The 17812-nt window shown below is 40.9% G+C and overlaps 1 protein-coding gene across 1 annotated transcript in view; it reads left to right on the forward strand.

Annotated features, from left to right (window-relative positions):
- The first annotated feature begins 1590 nt into the window (after positions 1-1590).
- The window catches only part of myo10l1 (myosin X, like 1), a 42983-nt gene continuing 26761 nt past the window's right edge, over positions 1591-17812 (forward strand). The window contains exons 1-2 of the mRNA XM_035673679.1: positions 1591-1704; positions 13540-13638. Of these exons, the coding sequence (XP_035529572.1) occupies positions 1591-1704; positions 13540-13638 (213 nt within the window). The remainder of the gene's footprint in view (positions 1705-13539; positions 13639-17812) is intronic.

Below are 17812 nucleotides of genomic sequence, written 5' to 3' on the forward strand. Positions count from 1 at the left end.
TAATAAAGCTCAAGTCTATTGGCATAAATATAAGTTATAGTTATATAAGGTTATATAAGCTGTCCGCAGCTGTAAATGTTAATAATTCGTTAAACTCACAAATAAACCAATAACCTATTATAAGTGCATTAGTCACAACTTTTTAAGTTACATTACATTGGCACTGAGACTTGATTTTGGATCAGACATATGAGACCAGAGGACTGGCTGAAGTGCCTCCCTTTTTGAAATCCAACATGCTGCTGGTGCTGCTGTTGGACAATCTGGTTCATTTTGGGATCAACACCTGTAATTGGGCCAAGTGGGACAGAGGCTCTTTCATCTGTTTTGGTAGTCAACCAGCAAAAGCAACCCCCCCCCACAACACAAACACAACACAAAAACTGGCTCCCTTTTTCTGATTGGAGAGGAGAAAATCCAGATGTTGGTCCAGTGTACTTCAAACCTACACCACCCTTCATCTGCCCTGTGTGTGTGTGTGTGAGCTGAATGTGTGTGTGTGTTTTGTATTGGAGGAGGCTGTGTCTGCACCGCCCCGTCGGTGTGTACGGTGGGCAGCGTCAAGCTCATTCTGCCCCCGGACTCACAGCCTCACACACATACACGCACACATCCACACACACATATACACACATACACATACATACACTGTAACACTGTAACGAGGCAGGCCTGTTACACCGGGGCTCTTCAATTAGCGCTCCTCCGACGGATCCCTTGCGTGGACATTTTTAATTTTCCATCAGCCTCCTTGGATTTTTCTCATGTGGCTCTTTTTGCGCATAGAGCCCGGACGCTGCTGAGGTGTGTGTATCTGTATATGTGTGTGTGAGAGAGAGAGCAATTGAGCCATTTCGGAGATGAAGATAAGCGCTCGGTGAATGGGAAACACCAGCACGGAGGCACCGCTACCTTTCCCCGATCTTGACAAACACGCTCATCCTTCCGTTGGCGAGATTTGCGCACCCGAGACCGGAGCCGGTGTGTGCGCTCTGCGGGGCCGGGCGCGCGTAGTCTGGGAGGAGTAGGGAGGATGGAGGCGTTTTTTACAGAGGTAAGCCATGGAGAATGTGTGTCACTGTGTATCGGGCTAAACATTAATGACAGATTAAGCGTTCCCGGTGTGACAGACCCTGCATTTGCACCGATGCACGACCTGTATGCTGCAAGATGCTTTTACGGATTTGTCTTGTGATTCGCGTCGGGTTTGGTTACGGCAGGTGTTGCCTCTGCTTCTGTCGACTAGAACCATTCTTCACCGTTCCCAACGAAACCCGCCAGGAATAGGCCTGTGCCTTAACTGCATGTCTATATCGATTGACAATAAACACCCCGTTTATTTTATTTTCACTGCAGAGCATCAGGGCCTGGCTGCCGGCTTGGTGAATTAATTCACAGCAGAGCCGCAGATAAATTGGCCAAACGAGAGCTGACACGGGCTTTTGCATCCTCCATAAGGCTGGCTCTCGGATTAAAGCCAATCTGTTAACGGAGGGTATACCGTGTTGGCCTACAGCAACTGCCCTCCCACACCATGCTGCTGTTTTATGGTTTTTTTAGTGCGCTGTAAATGGGATGGAGCAGGGATCCATGGGTGGGTATGGGTCGGCTGCGGGTACTGAGGAGGGGGTGAAGGAGGAGAAGGAGGAGGAGGATGGCTATCTGGCAAGTGGAAGAGAGGAAGAGGAGAATGATGAGGGCTGTGTTTGTATGTGTGTGTGTGTGTGTGTGTGTGTGTGGATGCAATAGGTAAGACAGGAGGGAGACAAATGGTTAACAACTGGCATCTAATTGAATATTAGGTAAATCAGTGGTTATTAATTCAACCTACTGCTCATACTCCCACTGCCTGCTGGGTAAGAACTCATCACATGCTTTCACCTCCAGCATCCTGGGATTTATTTCACAAACCATTATCTTGCTTGTTAAACCAAGCCTGATGTTGGTGGTGTCCGAGCTTTCCCTTCAGTCTACCTCTCATATGTTTCCATTCTTCCATCCATTTAGGGTCTTCATTGTAGACTGTCACACCCCCCCTCAGGAGATGCAAGCCTCTTACCTCTTTCCCCTCCCTTAATTTCATTTGTGTTTTGGTCCACACACATGCTCTCATGAAATGCCGTCTTGTAGCGGACTTTGATGCCAATATCCGTCCTCTCCAAGCTACTTATCCTCCCCCCTCTTAAGTTAATCTGATATGGGTTTAAATGCCTCTCACATTGGCAGTGATGTCATGCCATTTATTAGTGTGTGTGAGTGGTTTGTGTGGGTATATGTGTGGGTACCAGGACTGTGGTGAGCACTGATGTCCAATGGAACACGGAAGTGTGATCCATTGAATCCTGGCAATAATATATGGAATGAACAATAAAAAGGGTAAATGACTGCATGCAACTGTTTGGATGATCCTACAGCAACAGCTAAGTGTAACAACCCTTTCCCATCAGTCTGTCTGTAGTATATTGATCATAGAATTGATTAACAGACCACCACATCACCAAGCCTGCAGCCGCACACAGTACAGACTCTGAAAGCCTATATGAGACCTGAAAATGGAGTGACTTATTGAGTTATGATGTTCAGGCCTGCAGTCCTGCATAAGCTGCATATCTGATACCCAGAATCATGACTTCATGCAACGGGGCTGCTGAATAATCAGTGCTCTCGGGAGGTGTCTGTCCAACATCCACTTAGTTTCATTCCTCTGTTATCTTCATCGCTCCATCACTCAATCTTATAGCCTTGCGTTCCTCCACTTACAGTATATTTATCCCTTAAACCAGAACGAGTGAACAGCTGACCTCTCTCTCTGGCTGTCTCTCAACCCAGGCAGAAAACATGATGGCTGGCCGACCAGCCAAGCGTGAAATGTCAGGTGGCAGTAGACTGCTGTATAATCCCCTCATATTCAAACTGGATTGGTTAGTAGTGGAATATGGTAGTTGTAGTGACATCGTGTGCTCTAAATACAGACAAAAATCTATGTCCTGGTTAGGATGGCTGAAAAACAACATACATTTGAGACGTTAGAGGCTATTATTGTCCTAGGAGAAACATAAAGGATATTCAAATATTTAAGAAAAGTTGTGTTTAAATGTGATCTTGGCATATATTTCTTGAACAATCCAGAATAAGTAAGTTTTCCTGCATTGTAAGTAAGCAGATACCAATACTAAGTTCGGGTGATCTCTTGTTGCTGATCTAAGGTAACTATTTAAAGCTGGTAGGTAACTTTTAGTCATATTTACTTCTTTACTTTCACTATATCCCGACAGTAGTAAGATAATCTGTGAAAAAAATCCTACACCCTAAAACTTGCACCCTTAATGTCTTAATTAAAGACTATCAATGTGTAAGTCAATTATGTAAACAGGAAGTGACTGCAGCATCTCAAGCTAGCATAATTTCCAAAAATGCAGTTTAGCATGAGACATATTTAATTATGCTAACCTAGCTGATGTCATTGCTCATATTTTTTAAATATAATTGGCAGAAAGATCATTTCAGGTATGTCGACCGTGTTAACAAGCTAACGTTAGCTTTGTCAATCAGGTCAGTTGGCTTAACGAAAGTACTGTAATATTTAACTAATATCTACATAAAAACTAGAGTGCGTGGTGCAACTGGTTTTAATTTAGTGATGCATAAATCTCCACTCAAACACTAAACTCAATTTAAACATCTAATTAAATGACAACTAGGCGAATGGTCAATCTGCCGATGCAGATCAAGTGAAATGATCAAAAGCTCCAGAGCAGCTACTATTTCATAGACCTTGAGGTGAGATATTTTTCTCAACAGAACTGAAAAGCATAGAACTTAATTGTTCACGCAGGTGCAAATTTGGTGTTTGACTCACCAAGACGTATATGTATAATAGTGCCAAAAAACAGGCAGTGTAGCCTTAATGTGTGTCTCGTATAGCAGCTGTGCATCAAGGCGGCCTCAGCACCTGAATTTCTGTATGTGTCTGAGTAAGATGGATGACATTTGGTCTCCAGGGTGACATTTTGTGTTTGTGTTGGTGTCTGTGTGATAGATCTGGACTGGATTACAGGTGCACAGCCAGCATGAACCGATATCCGGGAGACAGACACGTGTGAATGTGAAAAGAACAGCTTTTGACACATTATCTCAAACCTGCTGTCACTGTCACTGTATCCTATCTGCCTGTTTATAGCCTCACTTTCTGTCCTGTCTTTGCCCGGTCAACAGTCCTCTCCTCTTTTCTGTCTTTCTCTTCTTTGCTCTGTTGTTTACCACAGTCTGTATAACTGAACAGGCTGTAAATAATTATTTATTACTCTGCAATATGTTGAGTGGCCACTACTGAGAATAGTTATGGGGCAATGAAAGCTTTCTCACACCAAGGTTGATTTTTCATGCAAAGAACTTGCGCTGCAGTAAAATATTAATGCGTTCTATATGGTGGCTTGCATATAAACTGTGAAACATTCATGGAAACAAACTAAGAAATCTCTAAGCAGCTTCCATGTTTGAACTTGATCTATGGCAGGTGTCTCCTAATTGCTGCATTCAGTCTTTTGTGCAATGCATTTTGACCTCAAAAGCTTAATTTAGGGTCCATAGATTGTGGTCCAAATTATGCAGGATTTCGATTGAAGTGCATACTGCAGGAAGCTGGTTCAGTGGAGGAAAGGGAACAGTCACTGGAGATGTGTGACCTATATTCAGCAGCTCCAAACGCATTTGTTCTGCTCAGGAGCTGCATCAGCTTTGCTTCTCTCTCCCTCTCTTTCTCTTCTCTTTTCCCTTCCCTCTGATGCTCTCTCCCTGCGGCCACTCACTTGGTGATTCTCCATCTCAGTCAACCAACCACTTTTGGTGCTGCTCTGCCAGTCTCTCTCTCCTCCTTCTGGCATTTTTCCAGCTCTGCCTTTCCTCTCCTTCCCCTCTCCTCGTATTATTCCCCGCCTCACTGTCCTGCTTGTTCTGCATGTGTAGGTGTGAGACTACAGCTCCGCTTCAGTCAAACCACATTAAGGCTATTTTACAGTGTTTGAATGAAACAGCATCACCAAGAAGAATCCTACTCTTCTCTTAAAGGGCTGTGATGTAACTGGTCAATAGGACAGAATATATATCTCAAAATGTGTTTGATAACAATTAATGTAATGATGAGTATTTCTTTTTTAGTACATTGCATTTAAAGTAGTTGCAGTTTAAATATAATTTCTTACAATTTCCAGACTTTTGCACTACACTGTGGGTTATTTGATTGGTTAAACTAATGGTTTTATATATAGGAATGCGACTAATGATTATTTTGATGGTTGATTGAGAAATGTCTTGTTTTGTCCAACCAACAGTCCAAAACCCAAACATATTCAGTTTACAACAATATAAAACACAAAAGCGGACCATCATGAAAATGTAAAATCTAGAACCAATACATTTTTGCATTTTTGTTAGAATAGGTGACTTAAATAATAAATTGATAATTAATTTTCTTGTTCAATAGATTGATTGTTTTAGCTCTGATTATAATATTATAGGTATTCTCTTATTCATTTCCAGGGTTTCAGACAAGTTATTTATTGTAAATTGTAATATGATTAAACCTGGATTTGTAAGAGACTCATAGTATCATAAATCTACATCACCATGCTTGAATATTAATGGTGTTTTCTATATTGCTTCACTTTTACAAACTACCTCTAAAAACATCCACCTTAATACAGTGAAATGTATATTTTATGTATAAAGCCCAAACAAATCATACATTTCACCTTTGTAAAAACAATCCCTAATAAATTCATACATACAAATAAAAAAATAAAATAGTTAGTGAATAATACAGCACACCATAACCCACAATCCACTTCACCTGAACACCATCTCCCAGCATCCACCAATGCTTAGAGAAGAGAGGCTGTTTCCATGGTGCCCTGTTTCCACACTGTTGCCGTGGAGTCTTGTTGCCAGGGTGCCGGTGGGGGTGGGGGTGTGTGACTGTAGTTTAATCCAAGATGAGAGAGAATGTGATAATTAGCAGCCTGCTCAAAACTGCCTCTCAAAGAGGATTTGCACTGTACAAACACACACTCGCACACACATACACACACAAACACACACACAAAATAACATTAACAGCTGCTTCTCTCTGCTGCCTTTATCCCTGTTTGTAATTTAGCAGTATACTCTGATCTGGTTTACTTTTGGATAAATCATGTGTTTGTTTTGGAATTCAGGACAGGTTCAAAGGATATTTGTCTAAAGCCGCAGATATTCCAGAATAACAGTAAAGCAGCCAAACAGGGAACATGATGCACTGATACACTTAAAACTTGTGGCACTTCTGTATCTACAGTAGTTCTGTGTGAGAGAGCTTTGACCTTATGGCTCTGTGTGTGTGTGTGTGTGTGTGTGTGTGTGTGTGTGTGTGTGTGTGGGTGGGTGTACAACATTGTTGAATGTTCTCACAAGGATAGAAAGAAGAGAACATTTTGGCTGTTTTGATGGCTTTGCAACAGAGCCATTTTAGAGTATGTTTAATAGTGGTAAAAATAAATACATTTAATTCAGTTAAATTATGCAACTGTAAGGGATAATTATTTTCATTTTCAATTAAACCGCTGATTATTTTAATGTTTAAGCAATTTGTCTGTAAAATGTCAGAAAATAGTACATGTTGAAGTCTTTAAAGCCCAAAGATATTCACTTACCATTTCCATTTAGCACTGGGTAGCTGTTCTTGTTTGGACAGTATTTTCTTATAATATAATAATATAATATGATATTTCCTACTGAACACTGGTTATTTAATTAGCTCCATTTGTGGCCTCAGAAATGTTGTGTTTTGGTCTCATATCATTATATGGAAACATAATGTTATTTTTTTTACCTATTACCTGTTACCAAAAATACATTTGATGATGCAACCTGCTGCTAAAAGGAAAAGCTTTTTGACCTTTTCTGTAAGGTTTGCTTTGGGAACGTAATGTGACTGAATAACGGAGCAATGTGTGGTGTGGTGAAGTTTCAAATGGAGCTATAATGAAGTCTGATAGTCTTACAGTGTGATGTTTCAGGAAAAAAAAGCTACTGTAGGAGAAGTAGATTAAGTACAATTTTGCTATTTGTGTCTGGAAAAACTTCACAGATCTTAATCACAAAATCCTAGAAAATAGATTCATAGATTTTTCTTGTGGAACGTGTGCTGCTCCTAAATAGAGCAATAACAAAGAAACAAGAGATGACAATTTCAAAATAAAACATTCCTCAAAATCATAGTTAGTCATTCTGTAAGACTTTTGATTAAAAGATCATTATATGCTTGAGGATATAATGATCTCTTCTTGATGTGGTGATTTAAGAACTTCTAACAGAAAGGGAAATATAATGAATTGAAACATTTCATTCATGACTTTGTGCATGTTTCTCTTTGTCACCGGATGTTTCTTTATACCTACAGTGTTTAATTTCAACTGTAATCTCTTTCACTGACAGATGTGACTCATATAGGACAGGTGACACCCACACACACACCCACACACCCACACGCATATAGACACATGTTGTTGTTCTCCTTCCAGCCGCCTTAATCTGCTGAAAGCCTCGCTGTCCTGATTGTATTATCACCTTTAATGGAATATTACTGACACAGTTAGGTCCCTGACACAAGCTTGGTTGCACTAGAGGAGTGAGATCAGAGAGCTTTATCACAGCAATGTGAGAAATAAAGCTGGCAAAAGTGGCGAGTCCCTTTAACAAATGGTGGAAGTTATGACAGCATGATTTTACTGTAGTGAAAAAAGATGGAAATGTGAATTTTGTGCATCTCTGAATTCCCAGAGAACATTAGAGTGAATGAGGATAAGATTAATATTGTAAGAATTAACATTTCAATGTAGCATTTAGCATCCTAGTAAACTGCTTTGTAGGATCATTTGCTCATGTAAAGAAATGAAGTAGACAAAATGTAATGTGCTCTATGTTTCGAGAACACTCGCTAGGTAATTGACAGCGAAAGATGTACTCATGTGCTCAGTTGGACCTATCTTGTGAAACACCACTTAAAGGCTCCAAATAACACCAATTACAGAAGCTAGCTCTCCACCCACGACTGACAAGAACCATATTGGCCAGAGGACCCTCCCCTCCTCGCTCAGTTAACTCACATAAGCACTTAACCACACCCACATCCGAGATATTGCAGGTGGAGAATTGAGGTTGTTACAAACCAGCTTGGTGGAGCCTGAAGGGATTGATGGTTATTTTGTTTTAAAATGTTAAAAAACAATGATGTTTTTTAGGGTTTAGGTGTCAAAAAGTGCTGAAACACATTGAAGAAAGGAGATAATTAATGTCAGAAAGGCCGCTGGGCTGGACTGAAGATATTGTCATGTTGAATTATTGATGGCTCGTTGTGTTTTGTGACTCTTGGTTGTGTATCAGGTGCTGTTTTATCAGTGTGGGAGAAGTAACTGTAGTTAATGAGTTTGCTGAGGCAGCTAGACAGAGAGACAGACAAAAACACACACATTCAAAGTCACTTCTAAATGCACCCCTGACCTTTAGTCTCCAGAGATCCCACTGTGTCCTCCCACCTCCATGCTGGTCTTTAGTATTCTTCCATTAGCTGCTTACTGGTCAGCTGTTTCTCTCATCACTTATTCATCTGTCTGTCATTCTGTGTCTTCCCTCAGCCTCCTCTACTTTTAACCTTTGCTCCCGTTTTCTACTTATTGTGTATTCCCTACTATCATCACCATTGTCCCTCTTTACCCCTGTTTCTCTGTCATGTCCGTCTCCTCTCCTCTGTCCTCCTGTCAGTACATGGTTGTCAGATATGCTTCTGTTCCTGTGAGTCACTCCTTTTCCCCTTTTCTGTGGCTGTCATTCATTTATGTCCCTCTTTTTCTTTTTTCTTTTTAGTGAGCCAGCCAATCATCTCACTTGGCCTGAATGAAATGATTGCTTGCCTGTCTACCTGCACACACTCTGCCCATGAACCTATTATGCGTGCAAATGTGTTTTGTTATGTTAATTTTTGAGATAGTGTTAATCACGTCCTGACTCAGAGTGACTGCGTTGTGCATCTACTGTGTGTTTGTGTGTGTTTTTATGTAATAAGATGCTAATTTGAGTGACTGTCGAATGTGCAGTTTAACGTAAAAAGTATGCCAGCATACATCTGTCCTATGTTTGGGTCGGTGGTCAGTGTTTGTCGGGGCGGTAGCGTCTCTCATCTGAGGTCCCTCTACAGAGAGGGTCTCCTGGGCGATGTCTCCGTCAAATGGCAGGGGCGTCCATGTGATCGCCTGAGCAGAAACAAGGCATTTATCAGACACACGCACACACACATACATACAGCTGTTCAGGAGTCTGGGCCAAATGCTCAGGGGATGCTTTCTTTTGTGTGCTTGGTAATGAAAGATTATTAGATGGTCAGGATTTTCTTAATAGTTCTTCCTTTTTTCTTCTCTGTATAATCAACCCTGCCAACCTTCCCCGTGCATAGAGGCCTTGATACATGGAGGAAAGAGAAATATATTATTGAACCACATGATTTGATCCTATGGATTATGCTATATCTACAGGAATATAGTAGATGTTTTGCATGTTTTAACCCACCCAAAGATTCCTGCCTTTCAGGGGTTCGGTTAATATATTATAAAAAGTCAAATTACTGATAATTGGAATTGCTTCCTTCACACTGAATATGTCCTTGTCTTTATTGCTTTGTAAAAGTCATGCTTCTTTCAGGTACTTCGAACAGGGTCTGTACAGGAATGTCCTGTTTATTGCCTCAAACGTATCCTAAAACAAATGCATTTGATGTTTTCAGGATAGCTGCCAGGCTGAACAAGTGGTGTGTTCAGGTACAGGTACAGGTACAGAATAGATTAATGAAAACAGCTATCAATCATCTAATATAGAGCTTATACTTGACATTGTTGAAAGGACACTACCGTTACAGAAGCACCATTTATTTTTATATTATTAAACTTTAACACAAAGAGATGATTCGAATTGCATTCCTCAGGCAGCATGCCTTGGTACTCTTTCAACTCTTTGGTTAGAGAGCCTGGTCGGAAATATGAGGTTAGGGGTCATGTTAGAAGGTAAAGTGACGATTGAGGTTGGTTAAGGTTTAATGGAGCATGACTAAAAGGTGATGGACGAAGCTGGAGGCCAGAGTTTGACTGCGGTTCGGTTTAAATTTCACAGAGCAGAATTGTGAGAAACGTTAGAGATGTGTGGAAGCATCTGTGCAAAAACTTGTGTTTCATACATGTAGCTTTCAGCACACAGAAAGCACAGGAGTTTGTTGTCATGCATGGCCATTCCTGTATGTCTGGGCCAATAATAGACAGGGGGATGGGAGGAGGAGGAGCAGGAATACAAGGGTGTTGGTGGGTGTAGGTTGTAATGCTGGCAGGTCATTTATAACCCTCTGTCTCCCCTTTGCTGCATTTCCCCCAGAGATAGCACATGGCTCAGGCAAAGTACATCGATCTGGGACTGGAGACCAATTTACTTAAAGAAGAGACAGATAGAGAGTGAGGCAGAAAGCTAAAACATGCATTATAGTCTGGTTTATGGAGAGCAAAAGGAGAAAGGAGAATAATGTGTTTATGTGCTTCAGGACTGGTGCTCAAGGTCCAGTATTAGAGTTTTAAGTGGGTTCAGGGGTCATTTTATCAGTTAAAACAGGATGTAGTGAAGTGCTGTTGAACTGTGAGCATAGAGCCTTAGGCCAGGGTGGTCACCAGGTCAAGTCGCGGCACCACCATCGTTACAATGGCTCTGTGTGCTTGAATCTCAGCTGGACTTAGGGACGAGACAGGCTGACTGACTGCAGAGAGAGGGAGAGGGGATCTAGAGGAGCGATGAGGGGGCTATATATAGAGAGTTGCTGAGGAGAGAACAACAGAGAGCGCAGTGGAGGCTCTTGAATTTTTCAGTTGTCAGAGTGATTCTAGATGTTTGAGGCTTGTTCACACAAAGATTAGAGTGAATTAGCATTCGATGTAACATGCAGTGACTTTAATATCCTCAATGAGGCCAATTTGGTTCAAGCCTATAAAAAATTGAAAACACAAACACCATCACAATACAGATATGCACTAATTTGTTTATGTCTCCAGGAGGCTGTATGTTTGCATGTTTACCAAGTGTATCATCTTAGTGTAGTGTGTTAACACGCTAACATTGGCGAATTAGCACAAAACATAAAGTTCAGATAAGACGGATGGGAATGCCATTAGTTTTGGTATTTGGTCATAAACCAAAGTATTGGGAAAAAAATTTATATTGATCTAATGATGACGAAAAGTCAGCAATCACCAAAGTTACTACAGTTCATCCAGAGGGAGACATACATTTATGTATCACATTTCATGGCAAGCCATCGTAGTTGACAGTTGACATGGTGGCGCTTATGGAAAAGTCAGTAAGATTCATCCTATGAAATCAACATTCAGGCATGTTAAGTCATGTGGAACTCAAAATTAAAGGTTTGAATGCAGTCAATTAAATGTCCTGATAAGGATAGAACAACACTATGATGTGCATTTTTAGTGTGTATCTTAATTTCTGCCTTTCCCACTGATGCAAATGCTGGACTACATTTTATGTTTAGCAGAAGCCAGCAGTGTTAAATACTGTATCCAAAAGCATTCAGACATTCTTCCCCTAAGCCTCACCTTGAGCTACCCAACAGTGTGTATATATAGTCTACTGTATGTGTGTGTGAATGATTTCTGCCTGGTTAACTCCATAGCCTGGGGCACGACTGGTTTTCTATTATCATCAGTGTATGTGTGTGTGTCAGAATGATACAGAGTGCAAGAAAGACACAAATAAAGAGAGGAAAATGAAAGAAATAAAAGTTGTCAGGGAGTGCTTGGGGGTTTGGGACCATCTGTTGCTAAACCAATTCATTTCCACCCCTCCTCTGTTGCACACATCTGGTGTCCCACAGAGTCTTTTCAGGGCTCAAACACCCTCTCAGGCTTTAGACTTGAATAATTATGTCTGCAAACTTTTTTCATACAGCAAGATCTCTTTCAATGCATCACCAGCACACCACTGCTCAGATTTAAAAAATCAAGAAACACAAGCTGAGACTTTACTATAAACATCACAGAATGTAACAGATAGTAAATTGATTATGTTTTAAGGCTGCAGTTGTTTTCGTTTGAAAATGTTAGAAAATCATGAAATCATGTGAAATCATACCCTTCCTCAAGGTGATGTCTTCAGATGTCTAGTTTTGTCAGATGAACAGCCCAAAATATTCGCCTTGATGTAAAACAGAGAAAATCACCAAATCCTATCATTTAGAAGCTGAAATCTATTCAAGATTACTCTTTATCTTTAATTTGATCAATTACAGCTGTGAATTATTGGCTGATTTTGTTCATTGTGACATCGTTGACTTCCTGACCTCATTGTAATTTACTATTGGTGCAATACACTAAATTGTACAAGTTTAGGGGAGCGCATGTCGTCCATTTCCTGTCTTTAGAGTACTTCAGTAGCCCCGTTGACTGCCTCCTCTTCTTCCTCTCTTGTTTCCTTTTCTGTCCTCTCCTCTCTCTCTCCACTGTTATGCTGTGCCCCTTTTTGAGGGTTGGGGGTCAGAGGTCAGTTACTGTGTGAAAGAGGGCTTTGTCTGTGTGGAAAGAGCACACTTCCTCTGACCCTAAGTCAACCACACATGCACACACGCACACACACGCACACAAATGCCCAAACACGCACAAACATGCACACAGATGTCAAGCATTGTTGCCAGTCCAGATGTTCAGAAGTCTTCCTCTCTCATTAAACACATCTGTGACATCTGTGTGCACCCATGCACACTCATCATGCATGCAGACTGTGTTACATGTTGTAGAAATTAACCTAAAGGACTGTCTGCAGCAAAGAGTCGGGTTGTGCTAGAACAGAACTAGTTCATAAGACGTGTTCAACCACGTTGGAAATCAAAAGTGTTAAATGGCCACAATGGAAGACAAGGTCAGAAGTCGTGATAGAGAGGGGGGAGATGTGATATTGTTGTAATAGGAGGACTTCACTTCTTGAAGGCATCAGTTCCATTTGGTCATTCACATGAAAAGTGGCAAAATGGTTGTGTCAAGAATGAAAAAAGAGAGCTAGAGAGAGGAAATTGAAAGGAGGATTTGGCCAATCACGGTGTGAAGTGGGTGTGAATGTTGGATTATCGGTTTCTGAACGTTACAGAAATCATCATGGTCAAGTTGTGTGTGCTTGCCTTTTTGTCCACAGATACTGTTGGCTGGTATGCATTAGCAGTTCACTGTGATACACTTGTAGAGCTGACTTCTCACAGTCTTTTATCGCAGAGCTCCACTGTAAACAACAGATATTAGCTCAGATTAACTCTTCCTGTGTGACTCAAACATATATACCTCTAAATAAGAGCATCACAGTACTCTAGGATACCTGCCACGTCTTAGTCACCAGTTGTTTACTCACTTTATGTAACCAATACTCCGTACTGGTTGCGCTGCTTAACTTCAGTCTCTGTTTGTGTCTGTGATCCAGGGGGCCCGTGTTTGGGTCAAAGAGAAGGAGCAGCTGGTTCCCGGCACAGTCAACTCCTGTGGAGATGGAACCCTTATCATTACAACCGACTATGGAGAGGTAAGAAACGTAAACACACACACACACACACACACACACACTCACTGCTAATGTTTGTCTCTTCTGATCATGTTTGCCTGTAGCACATGATCAATTACCATCATTTGCGTTGAGACCCAAGAGACCTGGAAATTTTTATTTCTGAATATTGCACATGTTGAAGGAGCATACAGGGAAGCAGACATGGTATGTGTCTAGATAAGGACAAACCTGGTTTTTGCTTCAATTACACAGTTTCTAAAAATGTTTTGGGGCCATTTTATACATATTAACAGTATGTTAATACAGTATTTAAAAGTTTGTGTCTGTTATAGTTAAGTTATATAATATCCTAGCACATCACAGAGCGCCTCTCCTGCTTGGCTTCTGTCAGTCACACTTAACAGTTCAGGAGGTTGTACCAGTGACTGGTTCAAACGTAGACTTTGCTAATATTTGGCCCTGGAGCTGAGAGCATCAAAGTTGTGCTGCTCTCTCTGTTTCCATCTTGTTAGTTTTTTAGTTTGGTATTTCTGATACTCTGACTTTTACAGCCTGCTGTGCTTGTGGTCCTATGAGTTGGCTTGAGTCTTTTTGACGGATGATTTGAATAATCTAACCTTCAGGGGGCAATCTAAAAGGTCCCCAGCTAAATTCAAACTGTGGACGTTGTTGCTCATGGTTCAGGCCACGACGGCAAATCATTCAATTTCAATTCAATTCAAATTTTTATGTAAAGTTGTGAATGTTTATTTAGCACACTGTATGAATGGGAGGAAATTGCAAACACTGTACAGACTGAAAACACATTTAATTAGTGCACAGGAGACAGCAGCAAACAGTGTCAATGTTTAGATGCAGAGCGAAAGCTGCAGTTGTTGCTTACAATGTGTCCTCTGGACTCATCAAGCATTAGCTTTCAGATAAAAGGTCAGAGTGAAGGTGAAGCAGCTGTGCAGGTTCATCCTCTCTTGTGTGGATCAATAGCAACTCCTGGTCATGATGCTCCACTTTGCTGTCCCAGTTCCTTCCTCCTCCTCTTCTTCCTCATACATATGCAAAATTCATCTCTGACACACATTCAGCCTCCAGAGGAGAGCTAGAATAGATGGAGAACATTATGGGAGCACAAATGCACATGCTCGTTTCAGGATGTTAGATGTCAGGACAGCGTTGCCTGTGGTTGTTCTAAATGGCAAAGCCAGACGGCGGCCCCTGCCCCAAGCCTTTAACACCACACCCCCTGCCAAAATAATGGAATTGACTGTTTAAATCTCATTATGAGTGTGCGTGTGCTCATCTAATCTGTATCAGAGCAAGGACATGCACACGTTGCTCTTTGGATTTACTGTTTTTCTGATGGCTGATGTGTTTGGCACACACACAAACACACACATGCGCTCCAGTTGGCAGCAGTTACATGGAGCTAATAATAGACTTAGTTCTTTAGCCTGAATTCAAGAGTCTCAATCCTCCCTTTATACCCCCAAAGAACATCCACATCTACTTTCTCTGTCTCACATGTACAATGAATTCATGATTCGGGGCCTTAGAGATATAAAATGGCCAAATGCTGCTCTAAAAGCATCGTCTTTTGATGTAGCTGCTCCGCTGTTCTTGTTTGAGGACACAGCAGGGACAGACAGGCACTTCCCAAAATAGAGGATTGGTTATAGGAGCAGGCATTCTCTTTGCTCTGGATTATGAATGTCTTTAACCTGCCCAACCCCCATCCAGCTCTCCCTGCCTCCCTCTGCCCTCCCTCTCTCTGCTAGCTGTTGGTGTTTAAATGTTAGCTTTGCAGGAGGTGGTGAATATTTGATAGAAAAGCAGTAGGATGAGGGGCTTCACCCTGTTACAACAGGATCTGACCCATGCAAACAGTTCCAGGCTCCACATCACTCCCTGTTGCTCTATCTCTGGTTCTCCTGATCTTGGTCCTGAATGTATTTTTGAGTGTCCACAGAGCCTGGTGAAACTCCTGAAGCATTTTAGTTGATAACAAAAAAGAACAAATGCCAACAATTGTGCCATTGTGGTTAAGAGAACAGGAAACATGCATGATTTAACACTCTACTTTCCATTTTCATATTCTCCTCCATGCTGCGATGTCACTCTGGTTCTGTAATATACAGATCCTGACCCAGTTCACCACATTACCAATTCTGGGTTACAAATGCTGTGGCTGCAAAACTACAAGCCTTCATGTCAAATCAGCACAACTCACAACTACCAGGGGTACATGTGCAAGCCTTTACATCATTCATAGTCATTTTTACTCTTACTATGAACAGGCATTATTCTAGCTTGCTGCTCACTTGTGCCACACCATGTAGCCTAGGTACAAAACCATTAATTTAAGTTTACTATAGATCTTTAGAGTGGCAGGCTAATGCATGTTTTATTTTCTCTATTCTGCCCTCTCATGTCAGTCATTGGTCATAGGCTACATGCTGACAGATCTTTAAATTTTTTGAATGTTACAACAGTGATTTTATGCTACAGTAGACAGCTACCATCTACAGTAGTCTCATTCATTGCATGCTACAAAACCACCCATGTGTTAACCCCTCTTTAGTATAACAAGGATGTCAGTGCCTTTCCCACATTGCAAGGTGCACAATGTCAGCCTCTGTCGCAAAAAATTGGCTGATTTATAGGTCGGGCAATACAAGAAGGGTTAGGTAATTCTTCCTCTGGATCTGCTCTGAGGTCTTCACCTAGTTGGATATGGCCATACCTCTAAAAGGAGGCCTCCAGGAAGTGTTCTTAACAGATGGCTGAACCACCAAAACTTTCTCCTGTCAATGTAAAAGAGGATTCTGTAATTTTTCCTCTGGGTCTGCATTTCTACTCCTTTCAATTTCTCATCATGTTCCTGCTCAAACATCCTATGCAGGAAACTCATTTTATTTGTTTGTATTCACATCATTCTTCATCATTATTCACTACCTGAAGTTAATGACCATAAATGAAGGTTGGAAGATAAAACAAGAGATAAAACCAATCTCACTGGATTGGTGAAACCTCTGATCATGCACAAATACATCATCCATGATCTAAGGTTTTACCTTTTCCCTTTTCTACTGTGTAGAGAACATGATTAGATGAAACTTTAATGAACCTGTGGTAAAACTGGGTCAGCAAAGAAATGTATAGATAAATATAGAACAAATAGATGGTATTAAGATCATATAATGAAATAATATACTAATAATATCATAAAATCTAGAAGTAGACCATAGGATAAAACAGAGATCCTACTGGCTCATAAAATGTGCTATGATACATTGCCAACAAATTAGCTTTTTAAAACAAACATGTCAAACATTCACACATTCAAACACTAGTTACAACCCTAGATGAAGGTTTATATTTCCACCAGGGCTGCAATTTATTTGATTAATGTAAAATGTGTGTGTGATAAAACAGCATCATGATGAAGTACTGTAATTCTGCAGAGATCTACAAATCTCATCCTCCAGATTTAAGTAAACATGTTTCTTTGGTACAGACCCCATGATTGTCATAAATTTTAATAGTTTTTTCATTAAAAATGTAATTTGTGATTCCCAAACTAGTCGTTAATCTCAGTATCTGTAAAAATAATCTTGACATGATGTTTTTAACATATCGTGCAGCCCTAATTTCCATGCTTGCATATATAACCATACATCTTTAGGCAATTCTGTGCCTGACGGAGATCTTCCTGGTCTCGTTGCCATGGATACAGGCGCGGATTTAGCATCAGGCTCCTCCTTACATATGCAGTAATTGTGATGTCCCAATGTATATTTACATTGGACACCTTTACACCCACACATTGCACATGGGAAAATATATAAACGTAAACAGAAGGCTACATAAGAGTAAAACACACACACACACACACACACACACGCATCTATACACACACACACAGGTTACGTTAGCGATGAGTTGTGGACAATGTGTGTTATATGACCTGGATTTCAGTAGCTAGCGTGAAAGCCACAGCGAGAGCTCACGCAAGCACAGAACATGCTGCAGGGATGCCTTACTTCACGTACACACACAAAATAACTACACACTCAGGGACACACACACACACACACACACACACACACAGAAAAACAGACACACACTGTCAAATGCATTTCATGAAAAGTGCAAACATTTCTTGTTTTGTCTAATTTCGCACAGAAACAAGCTGATG

Source organism: Morone saxatilis, unplaced genomic scaffold (genome assembly GCF_004916995.1).
Source record: "Morone saxatilis isolate NCDOM2014 unplaced genomic scaffold, NCSU_SB_2.0 Contig3, whole genome shotgun sequence".
Lineage (NCBI taxonomy): Eukaryota > Metazoa > Chordata > Actinopteri > Moronidae > Morone > Morone saxatilis.